This window comes from Exophiala xenobiotica (genome assembly GCF_000835505.1).
Source record: "Exophiala xenobiotica strain CBS 118157 unplaced genomic scaffold supercont1.6, whole genome shotgun sequence".
Lineage (NCBI taxonomy): Eukaryota > Fungi > Ascomycota > Eurotiomycetes > Chaetothyriales > Herpotrichiellaceae > Exophiala > Exophiala xenobiotica.
This window is the reverse complement of record NW_013562489.1, coordinates 2,443,340-2,455,526: the sequence shown is the minus strand read 5'-3', so window position 1 is coordinate 2,455,526 and position 12,187 is coordinate 2,443,340. Positions and strand designations below refer to the sequence as shown.

The following is a 12,187-nucleotide window of genomic DNA, read 5'->3' as shown; positions in this document are numbered from 1 at the left end:
AAAAGTGAGGACGTAATACTTTTGACCACAGGATCGCACGTATCAGAGGAACGACACCGCAGGATGAGGCGACCGTGGGAGTGGACTGCTCATTGATCAAATAGTACTACTAGCGTATCAACAGATACTACTATCAGTAGAAAAAGGTAGGAGCGTTTCCGTACAACTACTAGATCGTGAGTTCGCGGCGGCGTACTAAGATGACTGCCTTCTCACATTCTTTGCGCATGATGAAAGCTCACAGCACAACCATATATACGTACACTCAAGCAGCAAATCGACTCCTCGCCCTCAACTTCTTCCCCCAACTCCAGTATAGGCCGGCCAAAAGTCCAGCGCACACGGCAGTGAGAGCCGCCAACAGGCTCACGCCCCCATCGATGCCGATGCCCTTGAACATCGGCCGTCCCACGAGCACAGCGACAAAGGCCAAGACAGCCCTCGCAACGCTGTTGGCGGCGAAGATGCTTGCAGCATAACGAGGGTAGATTGAGGGTATGTACAAGAAGACGGCGTTGGTCAGGAAGTACTGGGCAACCATGTAGAGAAAGACAGCTGTGGTTGGAACCATCCAGTGGATGGACGGGCGGGCCGTCCATGCTAGATAGTAAAGCTTCGTGTCAGCTTGCCCGGTTCAAGAGAGCACACAGATTTGGGCTTACCGAACATGAACAATGATAAAGGCATCAGAACACTCGCCGCAACGCCTGTCTCGAGGAAATTCTCCAGATCGCCAAATGTGCCATCCCGCATCTTGGGCTGAACGCGTCTCGAGAGCCAAACACAGTGCAGCACGAAGCCGATACCGGCAGCAGGAGGAACAGCTAACCAGATCAGCGACGTCGAGGTGAGCGAGAAGCCGTACATGGGTGGGTAGACAAGGGGCAGAGACTATAGGATTTCAGCCCTGGTTGGTAACATCCGCTGCTGATGTAACTTACCTCGAAGAAGGAGTAGACAATCGCGTATATCAAGCCCATGTACAGTGTCATGAACAACAAGGCGGGATCCTTGATGTTGACTTCCCATGGCTTGATGATTGAATCCCACAAGCGCTGAGTGGCTGTAAGATCCGCTTGCTTGATCTCTTCTTGTGACTTGAAACTCGAATCACCGGTCAGCTCCCTGAGTCGCTTTGCCCGATAGTAAAGAATCGTCGGCGCCGACGTCTCCGGGACCAGGGCCATGAACACCGCATAAAAGGAGCCAGAGATGATCAGAAGCTCCCAGCTGGAGAATCTCCAGCCCAGAGACTCGACGGCGAAGGACGATAACAGCGGTCCCAGAGCGGGTCCGAATGATGTTGTGGCAGCCCAGAGCCCAATAAAGTATGGAAACTGCATTGGTCCCCAAATATCCCCCAGTGTTGCTCCAGCTGTAGCCAAGCAAGGAGAGCCCATAAAACCAAGGAGGAAACGGAGGATCATGAGGCCGGCGTAGTTGTTGACGAGGGCTGTTGGAATGCACAGTATCACAAACAGCGCTCCGGAGATGGCGTAAGGAGGGTTTCGTCCTATTGAGGGAACTTCTGAGAGCGGCGAGAAAAGGAGACCTCCCAGACCGTATGCCAGGACGTACAGAGCCAATCCCAGGGATGATTCGAAATTGCCGACGCCAAAGTGTTCCTCGATGCCGGGTTGACTGGATGTGTATATGGAAGAGCCGACATAGATTGCCCAGGTGTAGAGGCAGGTCAGTGCAGTAATTGCCCCTTTCTTAGTGGAACCAAAGTTGAGCGGATTGTCGACATCATCCGGGCCATGCCATGTGACTAGGATCACTGAGTTTCTATCCTTGTCGACAGGTGTTTCTTCAGTGGACCGTCTAGCACCTTCCTCAAGATCAGATAAAGGTTGAGGCCAGTAACTTCTGTGAAGGCACAATCGTACGAAAGCGCTGAGGGCAGAGTCTTGAATCATTCGAGACATTGCTGTTTCCGCTTCCCCCAAATGCGATGGGCCCAGCTGACAAGAGGAATCATGCTTGCCTCGAGGGTCTCTCACCTTATATAGTAGCGGTTTCTGACCTCTGCAATCTAAGGCTTGGGTACTGGATCTGACGGCCTCGTCGGAGATATCGAGACAAGAAGAGCGTCCATTTCGAGAATTGCTCCCGAAGAATAAGAGCCGTGGATACCAGGGGAACTAAACTGCTTCCTGGCATGATGGCAAGTGCTTGGGCCACCATACCTTTGCTGAATTCTCCCAGGAACCGCAAGGCTGCGACAGTGGCTGGGGGTTGATGTAGTTAGTTAAAGTTCCTGTGGGTCGCTTCGTGGTGGAAATAGACCCTTTAAAGTCCGTCTCCCACATCAGCCGATGGGAAGTAAACCTGTCTGGGTTCGATCGATCGGTTACGAGTCCTGGCGATTGGCTGCGCAATGCAATATCACCTGCTTGGACACAAGCCGGCAATGGGATCTAGTCCATTTTCTTCTCTGCCAGAAAGGGCGCTCTCTCGCGTCTCCATCATCAATCATACCTTCAAATTCATCGAGTAAAGAAGCCCCTTCACAGAAATGACTCAAACACTTCGGAAGGCCTGTCGGGCCTGCACCCTTGCGAAACGGCGATGCATTGTGCAGCTTCCTCGATGCCACAGATGTCAGACCAGGCAGCTCGAGTGCATTTACGACCTGGAACCCTTGGTGGGTGCTCAAAGGTCATCTCGCAGGGGCCAACCCACATCAGGGAGGACAATCACGACCAGTCCGAACGACTGCCAACCCGACAACAACTTCCTTCACTATGTGTCTTCTCTACACATGGACCCCAATAGGACAGCTTTCAAATCCTATCAAAGCCCGACCACGAGGCGTTTGGTGGTCTCAAAAGTTTCCATTTCCGCTGATGTCCTTACCGTCGAGTATGTGGCCGCCGAGTTGCTGAAAATTGCCCATTCAGTGTTCCATGACCAATCAGCAATGTATATACATCCTCATATGAAGCCTCGCCCTCAGCCGGTGCTTCTCCAGTCAGACACGGAATTGTCTGAAACACTCGGACTTTCCTGCAACAACGGCACGCAAGCCAACATGCTTTTGTGTGTCAGAGTCTGCCGGCTGCTGTCCAGATTGCGCGACTCTTCCGAACCATTGCACGAGATCTTACACGCCTTCCAGATCCTCCTTTCCCACATAACGCAGCTCCTGTTCTCCGGTGATCTGAGTACACTTCAGCTCAGGGATAAGGTGATGGAGAACATGCGCGAGGTTGCGGTGAGGCTAGTGAAGGACGCTCAGGCCATGATGCCGAAAGAACTACCACGGTGGCAGACATGGGTGTTGGCCGAGAGTGTACGCCGAGCAATATTGATGAGCTGTCTCATACAAGGCGTGTACCATGGGTGGGTCCGAGGTTATTGTTATCATGAGCTGTTCATCCAGGCCCTGCCCTTCGACGTTCGCGCTGGTTTGTGGGTCGCCGGATCTGCAGATGAATGGGAGGCACTGTTGGTCAAAGACGACAAGCAACATGGCTTTGACAAAGCAACTACCGACTTAGTCTCCTTCCATGAGTTTGCGTTTTCCTTCGCCAAAGTCCCGTTCGATCCAGGTGCCGACTCTTTCCAAAGACTATTGCTGACCGCGCACCACGGCAAGGGTCCTGTTGATAGGGCGCTTGGCTGCCTGAAAGCATAGCAGTTGCGGCATTCCACAACAAGTCCGAAAGGCTCATGTTGCTTCTCCAGTGGTTCGTCGACCGGTCACAAATCATCCGCAGCCACCGTCGCAGCGTCTCATCATGGTTCGCTCCGACCACGCCGGCTCAACACAAGGCCCCGAAGACTAGATGTTCAGGAACACGCCTGAAATTTCCCAATCACCACAATATAATCCATCCCATAAGGCAAGACCTGCCACGCAGATCCTGTCCCTCTCGGCAGCGCCGACGAATTGACGAATTCCGCCAGCGACGTCATCTTCAATCCCAGCTGCAGTGGTGTCGAGGAAGATGAAGGTTGTGTCAGTCGCGTTCGAAAGCGATGCGTGCCCAGAGGGCTTGATCAGCAGCAGGGCCACGAACGCTCCGGCCCAATGTGTAGCGAAGACTAGATAATATGGACGACGCTTTGCCTACCTTTGAGCTGTGAACATTGAACCTGCAGGGACGAGGACCCTCAAAGTGCCTGGACTCAGGGCTAGAGATTGGTTAGTTAGAGAATGGAAATATGAGGCTTTGACCCGAGGGCACTGAATTTGTGCCTTGGATTCGCCTAAGTTCCCGTAAGGCCTTCACTTAGACATGACCGCAATTGTCGGGAAATATTGAGTATTCGAGCGGTGGCCCGAGTCAATTCGTTCCTCCTTTGCTGAGCCGTGAGTCAGGTATCATGATTGCAAGCCTTGATCTTTCAAGACGTGGCGGAAAAGGAGAACTTCGGACACATCTTGTAGACCATCTGAAGGAAGGAGAGATATCCCGCCCTGGGGTGGCTTCAAGGCTGGATTGTGGATAGTGATCATAAATTTTGACACGCGGTTAACTGCGAGATGGAGAAGAAGCGACGTGGACTTTGCTTTGTTGATTTCAATCGCTAAGCAGTAGTCAGAAGGCCGCCGCACGTTGGTGGTTAAATGTATTCGAAGTTCTTGTTTTCGGGGACATCACGCCAGATTCATTTCTAGCCTGAACTTTGCGTCCTACCCGTTCTGTTCTGTTCTTCAAATCTTCACGAGTTGCTCACAGCCTGTACAATTGCACCTGCATCTCCCTGGTCCAGCGAGTCAAGAGTATTCATATCATCAGCCGCGATATCAAACCCATAGACGTCCGCGTTCTGCTTTATTCGATCCGCATTGTCGCTCTTCGGCAGCGGCACCCAGTTCTTCTGCAAGCAATATCGGATCAATATCTGAGCGGTAGTCTTGTTGTATTTCTTTGCCAATCCGACCAGGACTGGGTCGTTGGCCTTATAGTTCCGCACCAGGGGTGAGTACGCTTCGACGACGATTCCCTGCTTGTGGCAGTATTCCACTGCAGTCCGTTGTTGGCACCATGGGTGTAACTGTGATATTTGTCAGTCCTCTCGCATCGTGGCCTGCCTCTGTACTGGCAATATAAGACGTACCTCAATCTGATTGACATGCGGTGGCCAGACCTTTGCATAGCTCTTCATCTCCTCGATATGACCAACCCCGAAGTTACTGACGCCTATACTCCTTGCCTTGCCTTCCTCGTACAACTTCTCAAGCGCCTGCCACATCTCTTTCCGAGCTTTGCTTCCAGCATTGGGACTGTGTATCAGGAACAAATCCACATAGCCTTTGTTGTTCCCTGTGCCTTCGTCTATCCTGCTTACACTGTCCACGCACTTTTGATATGATTTCTCCACGCTGCCACCTGCAGAGAGGATCTTTGTGGTGACGAAGATGTCGGAGCGGCGAAGACCCGATTTCTTTACAGCTTCGCCGACTTGGGATTCATTGGCGTAGAACTGGGCAGTGTCGATGTGGCGGTAGCCAGCTTGGAGGGCAGTGAGGCATGACTGCACACACACCGATGGAGACGACCGGTAGACCCCGAAACCTAGGCGGGGTATGCGTACGGAGGAATTGGGTAGCGCAAGGGTGTCGTTGATCGTGAGGGAGGACATGGTGAGGCAGAAGAGAGTGGAAGACTTGGAAAAATGTTGTCGACTACCCGGTAGGTGTTGGAGGAAATATTTGTATCAATGAATGGTGATTGTTCTATGTATGTGGTCTTTTTTGTATGGGCATCTTTGCGACAAAACAATTTTCGATGATGCAATGATGGCATTGAAAGACGCCAGATGCGGCCTGGCGGGATCGCCAATCTGAGGCCTTAGTGACCCCCGGCGGTCACATTTCCCTCCACTAACTACCTAGGGACCTATGTACTGACAGACATAGACACCCATACATTCAGCCATAGGGGATTCTATAGAGGTACAAGACTGGATACAGGTAGTAACTCGTCAAGGTGCCTGGGTGCAGATGCGAGAGACAAGACTCTCAATTTCTGGTGCATCTCGAGGCACTTCGTCTTCGGGCCTGGTGATGGACTGGGTCATTACTTTGCTTCTCGCAAGAGAGTAAAACGATCATGCTTTGCATCTCAATCCGGACGTCGCATGAGGAAAGAATTCACTGCTTGCAGCGTTGCCCGTGAAGGATTAGCATCCGGTTTCGCGGAGCTGATCCAGGCCAACCGTTGTTTCACAAGCAATTTATCAACCAGAGGAGCATCAACCATGTCCAAATGCTCTTTGACATGGCCTACAGACAGTCAATCAGTCTCAAGCAGCGATATGGGACGGAGAAGAAACGCACCGTTATCATGGTAAAAGAGGCAAAGAAGACTTGCGGCCACACCCACACTCAGATCCGTGCCAGTTGCACAGGTCACCAGAATCTGACTTTGACAGTCTTTGAGAAGCTGACGCCTGACAATGTCCCCTAATACCGGCAGCTTTTCTCGAAGATCCTTACTTCCCAGCTTGCCGGAGCGACAGTCCAAATCGGTAACCTTTGTAGAATTCGCGACGCTGCTACCATTACAATTGATGACGAGATCAAATGCTCCCAGATCATGAACTGGTCCCTGGCAGATGTGAAGATTTCTAGTTGCACCGACATGTGTACCTTGTGCCGGGCTTCCTTTGCCCTCTTTCTCCCCATTCAGTAACTCCTCAATGATTTCTGGGAGATCATCCTCGGGCGAACTCATCAGCTGGTCTCGGTGCTCCCAGAATAATTGAGGTGTGAGACCACAAGACCATGCTTCACTGTCGTCCCCTGCTCCCTGAATGTATCCACCTTCAGAGGCCTCAGCGCCATGCACACGGCGCGAAGCGCTGCAAAGTACTAGTTGACAGCGTGTATCAGAAGGAGCGGTCAGACTCGCTGTACTGGACTGCTCCTGGTTGTCAACGTCAAAGCAGCCATTGATCACCCAGGATAGGGAAATTGGCAGCTTCAACTCGTCACGCAGTTTGGGGAGATCTAGCCCGAGGCCGCAAAAGGACTGGGCGAATTCTTCAAGCCTCGATTCGATCTGCGAGACCTCGGAACGACCCAGTTCACTCGGGGCAGGCGGAACTTGGAGTCTATGTGTAGCGGACAGCTCAGGGAACAAGGTTCTGTTGATGACAGCGACCCAGATCGGGACTGTCTTGCTGAATGCGTCTGGTAGATTCTTGCCGCGACGAGTAGAATCAACCACCACAGCACCACCGTACCTTCCGAGCAAAGGCAGCAGCTGCATGTTGAGTCTGCGAAGAGAGAAAGACCACTGGCCGTGGTGTCCGTCGGTACTCTTGAAATAAGCACTGCCGGCTTTATGAGCTGGGTTGATATACCAGCTTCCGCATCGCTCATTGGCCACAAGTGGAAAGTCACAAAGATCAGACACTTCTTTTGCGAATTCCGCATCGGCTAAGATCGATTTGAGGCGATGTGGTATGGAGAGCGCAGATTTGCGAATCGTTCTGATACTGGCATACAAGGAAGGATTGAGGCTGGGGTCATTCAGTGAAAGCTCTTCCATTCGTGTAGGGAAGTTTTTGGAAGCCATCATTTGACAAAGACGCGCAAGGAAGGGTTTGTAACATTCGATTCGAAGCGAGGTGTTTTGGCGACGATGATTGCTTCAGGTCACGAAAGGTCGTGACTCGTTCCTACCCAGAACAATCTTCCCTTCCCCAGCCAGCATCTGAGAGCGCCTTGACTCTAGCTTGAATTGGTATCTAACCTCATGATTCATCGTGATCTTTCTGGCTCTCAATCTCTATGCAGTCGCTCTGACCCCGTCCTCATCAAGAATTTGTCTGTCAGTCTCCAAATCGAGCCCAGCAAAAATTTCGAGATTGCCAAGACAGACGTCCATTGGTCGTTTCTCACAGCCTTCCCCAATATCAGTTCAGTTGTCAGTCAAGACATGAAGAACAAGTAGGCTGGTCGTGCACAAATCTGTGAGACTCAGGCAGCTGGCACTGGATTAGCTGTTGGCACCAATCCCGGCATCATCGAGCCTCCGTTCGCACTCATCATGCTCACCGCATCATCGTTGATGGGATGAAGGCTAAACTGAGTCGCAACAAAATCCTCGCCGTCGAAAACCAAGAAGTTCTGAAGAGGAGGCTCCTTTTGGCCCAGAACATTTATGACATCCTGAGCCAAAAAGCCGCCTAGGAAGGCAACTACTGGACTGATCTCGGCTCCAAGATTTTGTAGAAAGCTGCGGAGGAAGTCTGCTCTCAGAGTCTCTTCAGGAAGCTCGAGCTCGATGTGTTTTTGTTTTGCGAGCTTGGTAAACAGTTCTAGGTCAACTCTATTGGGTCCTGGAAGACGACCTTCGCTCTGACTTTGGAAGTCGAACAGTGCTCGCAGGCATGAGAGAAGGGGTGTGACGCGCATTAGTTTTCGGCGACTGCTTTTCTCTCGCGCACCCAACGGTGACATATTGGCAAGCTGGAACAGCGAATAAGTTTCCTGGTAGGTGATGATGTCGGTGATCTTCTCATTCTCCCTCTTTGACTTAATCTCCATTACACGTCTCGTAGATGTTTCCATTTCCCCTTGCTTGGGAGGTTTGTTACTTTGGGGTTTCTCGACGATGAATTGGTGGATCATAAGGTCGGCGAATATGTAGCCGTACATGCCATGAGTCGCCGCAGAATAGAATTTGCGACCAAATTGACGGCACGACATGTTGATCAATGTCATGACATCCATCATCAGGTCGGTGGCAATGATGATATCGAATGTTTGGAAATAGATAGGATCTTTCAGGACGACTGGATTGGGATCCGTATAAAGCTGTACGCGAGGATTGAGCTTCTGCAATTCTGGCAGAGTTGCCTCCGCACGGTTCTGACCGATCTGAGTCTGATTAACAAAAAACTGCGTTCCCAGGTCCTCTTCGGCAACCATCTCGTGATCTAGAATTGTCAATGTTCCAATGCCTGCAAGCACGAGGTTCTTCGCAATTTCAGCTCCCAACCCTCTTATTCCGATGAGTAGTACATTTGCCAGTCGCAGCTTTTCCTGTACTTGCATGCCCCACAGCCGTATTTGTCTGTCATAAAGTGCGATTTCGTCTGTGGAAATCTGTTGAGGTGCTGTTGCCAACAAACCGGATTGTGCGCCATTCATGGGTAGAGCAAGGTTGCTGAAGGAGGAGTCGAACATCTGAGGATGACCATTGAGGCCTCCCACGGATGAGTCGGTAGGCATGGTTTCGTTGACGGGGAATAACGCTGGCTCTGGAACTCCAGGGTGAGGAGGTTCAGGAATGTTGTTACCGTCCATTGCAGATTCGCATCAATAGAGCGCAAGGTTGGTTGAGGGGCGGAGAGTTTGTAACCGGAAGGAAGCTTTGAAATGAAACGGTAGTGACAGTAAGAAAGCCTTGACGAGTGGTCGGGCTAAGAGTGTCAACGCAAATGAAGTTGAAGTGAAGGGAATGTTTGATGCTCTCAAGTCGCGGATGGGTTGATAGATGTCATTGAGGTCATTGACGGCCCCAACTCGCAGGTCTCCGTCGGCTGCAGGGGCTTCCACCGAAGCGAGGGCTGTTTAGTGGCCTGTTCTAAGCGGCTAGCTGGCGTTCCAAGGTAGTTTTGGGCTCTAAATAATTCTCCGGCTGCTCCCTTTACATGCCGTCACGGGCTTACCAGGCCTAGGTCAACTTAAGGTACCATAGTGACTCTTGTTGCGATCGTGGGGCAGACGCCTACTCTGGTTAAAAGGCGAGTGTCCCTCTCTCTGACTGGCAACTTCTCAACTACCACCAACGGATGGCAATTTCAGTCTGATCGAAGCACATACGACAAATACTCCTGGTGCCTCCCTGCGAATAAATCAACTGGTTCAGATCTTTGACGTGCTCTTGCATGCTGCCTGACCCCTTCCTTCCTTCTGCTGTCGTCCCGGTAGCAGGCCGCTCTTTGTTCAGTCATGGTACGACCGCAGCCGCAGAGATTCCCTCTTTTCGGCAGCCTTGTATTCTAACTGTCAGTAGCCCGATCGTGACGAAAACCCATGGTCCGATATCTCGGCAAGACTACAAAATCTTAGAAATCTCCTCAACTCCGAGCGGCATCTAGGTGCCGACCATCAACAGGCTTTCGAAGCCATCGATCGAGAAATGGACCATCAGATGGCTGCGGATCGCTCAGCTGCACGGGAGCGACGAAGAAGAGACCTTGAAGCGCATATACAGGAACAGGATGCATCGTCAGTATCAGAAAATCCACCACAAACCAACAATCCTTCCAGCCTTGTACGAAGCAGGAGGAGAGCGTTTCGACCCAGCGAGCGTCTCCAGAGGTATCAGAGAGAAAGGCTCGGACAATCCAGCAGGACTGTTGCATCCGAAGCCTATATTTCTCCATCCACTGCGTCTCCATCTACTGTGCAGCCGAACAATGACCGCGGCGAACGCTTGAGAGCGAAGCGGAGAAAGCTGGACGATGGGACATACGAGGACGAGCCTCGGACATTCAGCTACGGCCACAATGGACAGGTTATTACTGGACAGCTTCGAATGGAGATCGTCAGTTGTGATGGTGGCGAATACTCTGATCCTCATGTGCCCATCAATTCATACCCACAGAACGTTCTTGTGGACGATACCACTGTCTACTGTACCAAGACCAATCGATGTAACCTCCTGTTCAAGCATGTTGGAGGGATGCCATTCACGTTGACAAAGATAGTCGTGAAGGCTCCTCGAGCGGGCTTCGATGCCCCAATTCAAGAGGGACTGATTTTCATCGCCATGGACGAAGATAACCTACTTGACAAGACGTCTCAATATGATGTACGCTGGACTCCAAAGAGCCGTAGGCTACTTCGTCACAGACAAGATGGCTATCGACCACCCTATCGACCATCTCACGAGTACATTAATTCCACAAGGTCTCCGCTGAGATCTATCAACAGCTCACGGTACCTCAACAATCCTACCGAACAGGACGAGGACTCTGAATCCGACACTGTACTCTTTCCCGGCTTCACCGTTTCGATTACGGACCCTTCTGATGAGGAGGACGCTGCACTGGGCCCGCCTTCACCGAGACCATGGCAAGATGACGAATACTCGTTACGGTCATATGTCGACCGATACCGACCTACGTACCTGGAGGACGATCGCGATGATGGCTTATGGTCGACATCTGGCGACTCTGATGATGGCTGGGACGATCCCGAACGTGAGAGATGGCACCGGCAACAACCCGACGAGGATAGGCTGCATCACCAAGACCGCATTGTGAACCTTATGCGGGCACAGCAAATTCGTGACAGTGATGGGCTCCTCGGACGACGCAATCACCAGGGTGCGTCTCAGAACGATGACGGCATTCACCATCGAACCTCGACACCCAGGAGAAGTGGTATGCGCACATCTGCACCGCCTATCGGCGCCGCTGAGTCAAGCTGCCCAGCGGACGAACGATCCGGCAGACCTAGAGAATATGTTGACGAGACTGTGGCCAAAAGCGGAAGAGGCGATGCCGGTGCAAGCTCGTCTACAAAGTCAGACACAATCCTTCCTCATGCTCGGTTCTTCATCAATAAGAGCAAATCCAGCGCTGCAATCAGATTTGACCCCCCAGTGTAAGTATCCCAGCGTCGACTTGATCCGGCTGGCAGCGCTAATGGACGATGCAGTTCCGGTCGTTATGTCCTGGTAAAACTTTGGGCTCAATGTCCCAGTGCAAATATTGATGTGCAGGCTATCCTGGCACACGGTTATGGTGGACCTCGGTTCTTTCCAAGCATAGAACCGAGATGATTGACGAAGGTCTACGAATTTACGAATGCTTGCTTTGCAGATCAATCGAAGCTGAAAGGGAGGGAGCGCTGCATCTATGTTCACCAGACCTTTATGAAGGGTTCGTAATCGGCCTTCATCTTGTCTCAGCGCTGCATCACTTCGCGCGGGATCAAGGCTTAACATAGGTGAGGCCTTTGGATCAGATCAGCTTCACAAATTGACATAATATATTGTTGGAAATGTCAACGAAATGATAATCAATGTTTATATACGCTGTGCCCCTTAAGTACGAAGTGCCAGGAGTCTGGATGTAAGAGTCGTTGAGTGAGCCCCGTGAGCGTATGCACTCTTTTCCCTGAGCCATCCACGGCCATCCTACGTCCGAGTATTTCGTCATCGCGTACGTGTAAATAGGCGACTTTTTTCGGGGCTCGAATTCATCATCT

At 51.5% G+C, this 12,187-nt stretch overlaps 6 protein-coding genes across 8 annotated transcripts; 2 read left to right on the top strand and 4 right to left on the bottom strand.

Moving 5' to 3' along the window:
* Positions 1-265: 265 nt before the first annotated feature.
* PV05_10184 (uncharacterized protein) lies at positions 266-1,928 on the bottom strand (the record flags this gene model as incomplete). The annotated part of the gene is made up of 3 exons (XM_013456599.1): positions 266-600; positions 663-891; positions 942-1,928. 3 exons carry the CDS (start codon positions 1,926-1,928, stop codon positions 266-268), a joined length of 1,551 nt encoding a protein of 516 aa, XP_013312053.1.
* Positions 1,929-2,764: 836 nt separating this feature from the next.
* PV05_10183 (uncharacterized protein) lies at positions 2,765-4,114 on the top strand (the record flags this gene model as incomplete). The annotated part of the gene is made up of 1 exon (XM_013456598.1): positions 2,765-4,114. One exon carries the CDS (start codon positions 2,765-2,767, stop codon positions 3,638-3,640), a length of 876 nt encoding a protein of 291 aa, XP_013312052.1. The 3' UTR covers positions 3,641-4,114.
* A 188-nt stretch (positions 4,115-4,302) lies between these two features.
* Positions 4,303-5,709, bottom strand: PV05_10182 (uncharacterized protein). The gene is made up of 2 exons (XM_013456597.1): positions 5,071-5,709; positions 4,303-5,007 (listed from the first exon to the last, which is right to left on the bottom strand). Exons 1-2 carry the CDS (start codon positions 5,593-5,595, stop codon positions 4,672-4,674), a joined length of 861 nt encoding a protein of 286 aa, XP_013312051.1. The 5' UTR covers positions 5,596-5,709; the 3' UTR covers positions 4,303-4,671.
* A 368-nt stretch (positions 5,710-6,077) lies between these two features.
* PV05_10181 (uncharacterized protein) lies at positions 6,078-7,538 on the bottom strand (the record flags this gene model as incomplete). Its single annotated transcript, XM_013456596.1, has 2 exons — positions 6,078-6,238; positions 6,293-7,538. The coding sequence occupies 2 exons, from the start codon at positions 7,536-7,538 to the stop codon at positions 6,078-6,080; spliced, it is 1,407 nt and encodes a 468-aa protein (XP_013312050.1).
* Positions 7,539-7,939: 401 nt separating this feature from the next.
* PV05_10180 (uncharacterized protein) lies at positions 7,940-9,271 on the bottom strand (the record flags this gene model as incomplete). The annotated part of the gene is made up of 1 exon (XM_013456595.1): positions 7,940-9,271. The coding sequence occupies one exon, from the start codon at positions 9,269-9,271 to the stop codon at positions 7,940-7,942; it is 1,332 nt and encodes a 443-aa protein (XP_013312049.1).
* Positions 9,272-9,721: 450 nt separating this feature from the next.
* PV05_10179 lies at positions 9,722-11,991 on the top strand. 3 transcript variants are annotated; one of them, XM_013456594.1, is made up of 3 exons: positions 9,722-9,922; positions 9,984-11,581; positions 11,636-11,991. In XM_013456594.1, exons 1-3 carry the CDS (start codon positions 9,920-9,922, stop codon positions 11,757-11,759), a joined length of 1,725 nt encoding a protein of 574 aa, XP_013312048.1. In that variant the 5' UTR covers positions 9,722-9,919; the 3' UTR covers positions 11,760-11,991. The 3 variants fall into 3 exon arrangements, with proteins under 3 accessions (XP_013312048.1, XP_013312047.1, XP_013312046.1); XM_013456593.1 differs by having other exon boundaries at positions 9,984-11,991; XM_013456592.1 differs by having other exon boundaries at positions 9,722-11,581.
* The last annotated feature ends 196 nt before the right edge of the window (positions 11,992-12,187 follow it).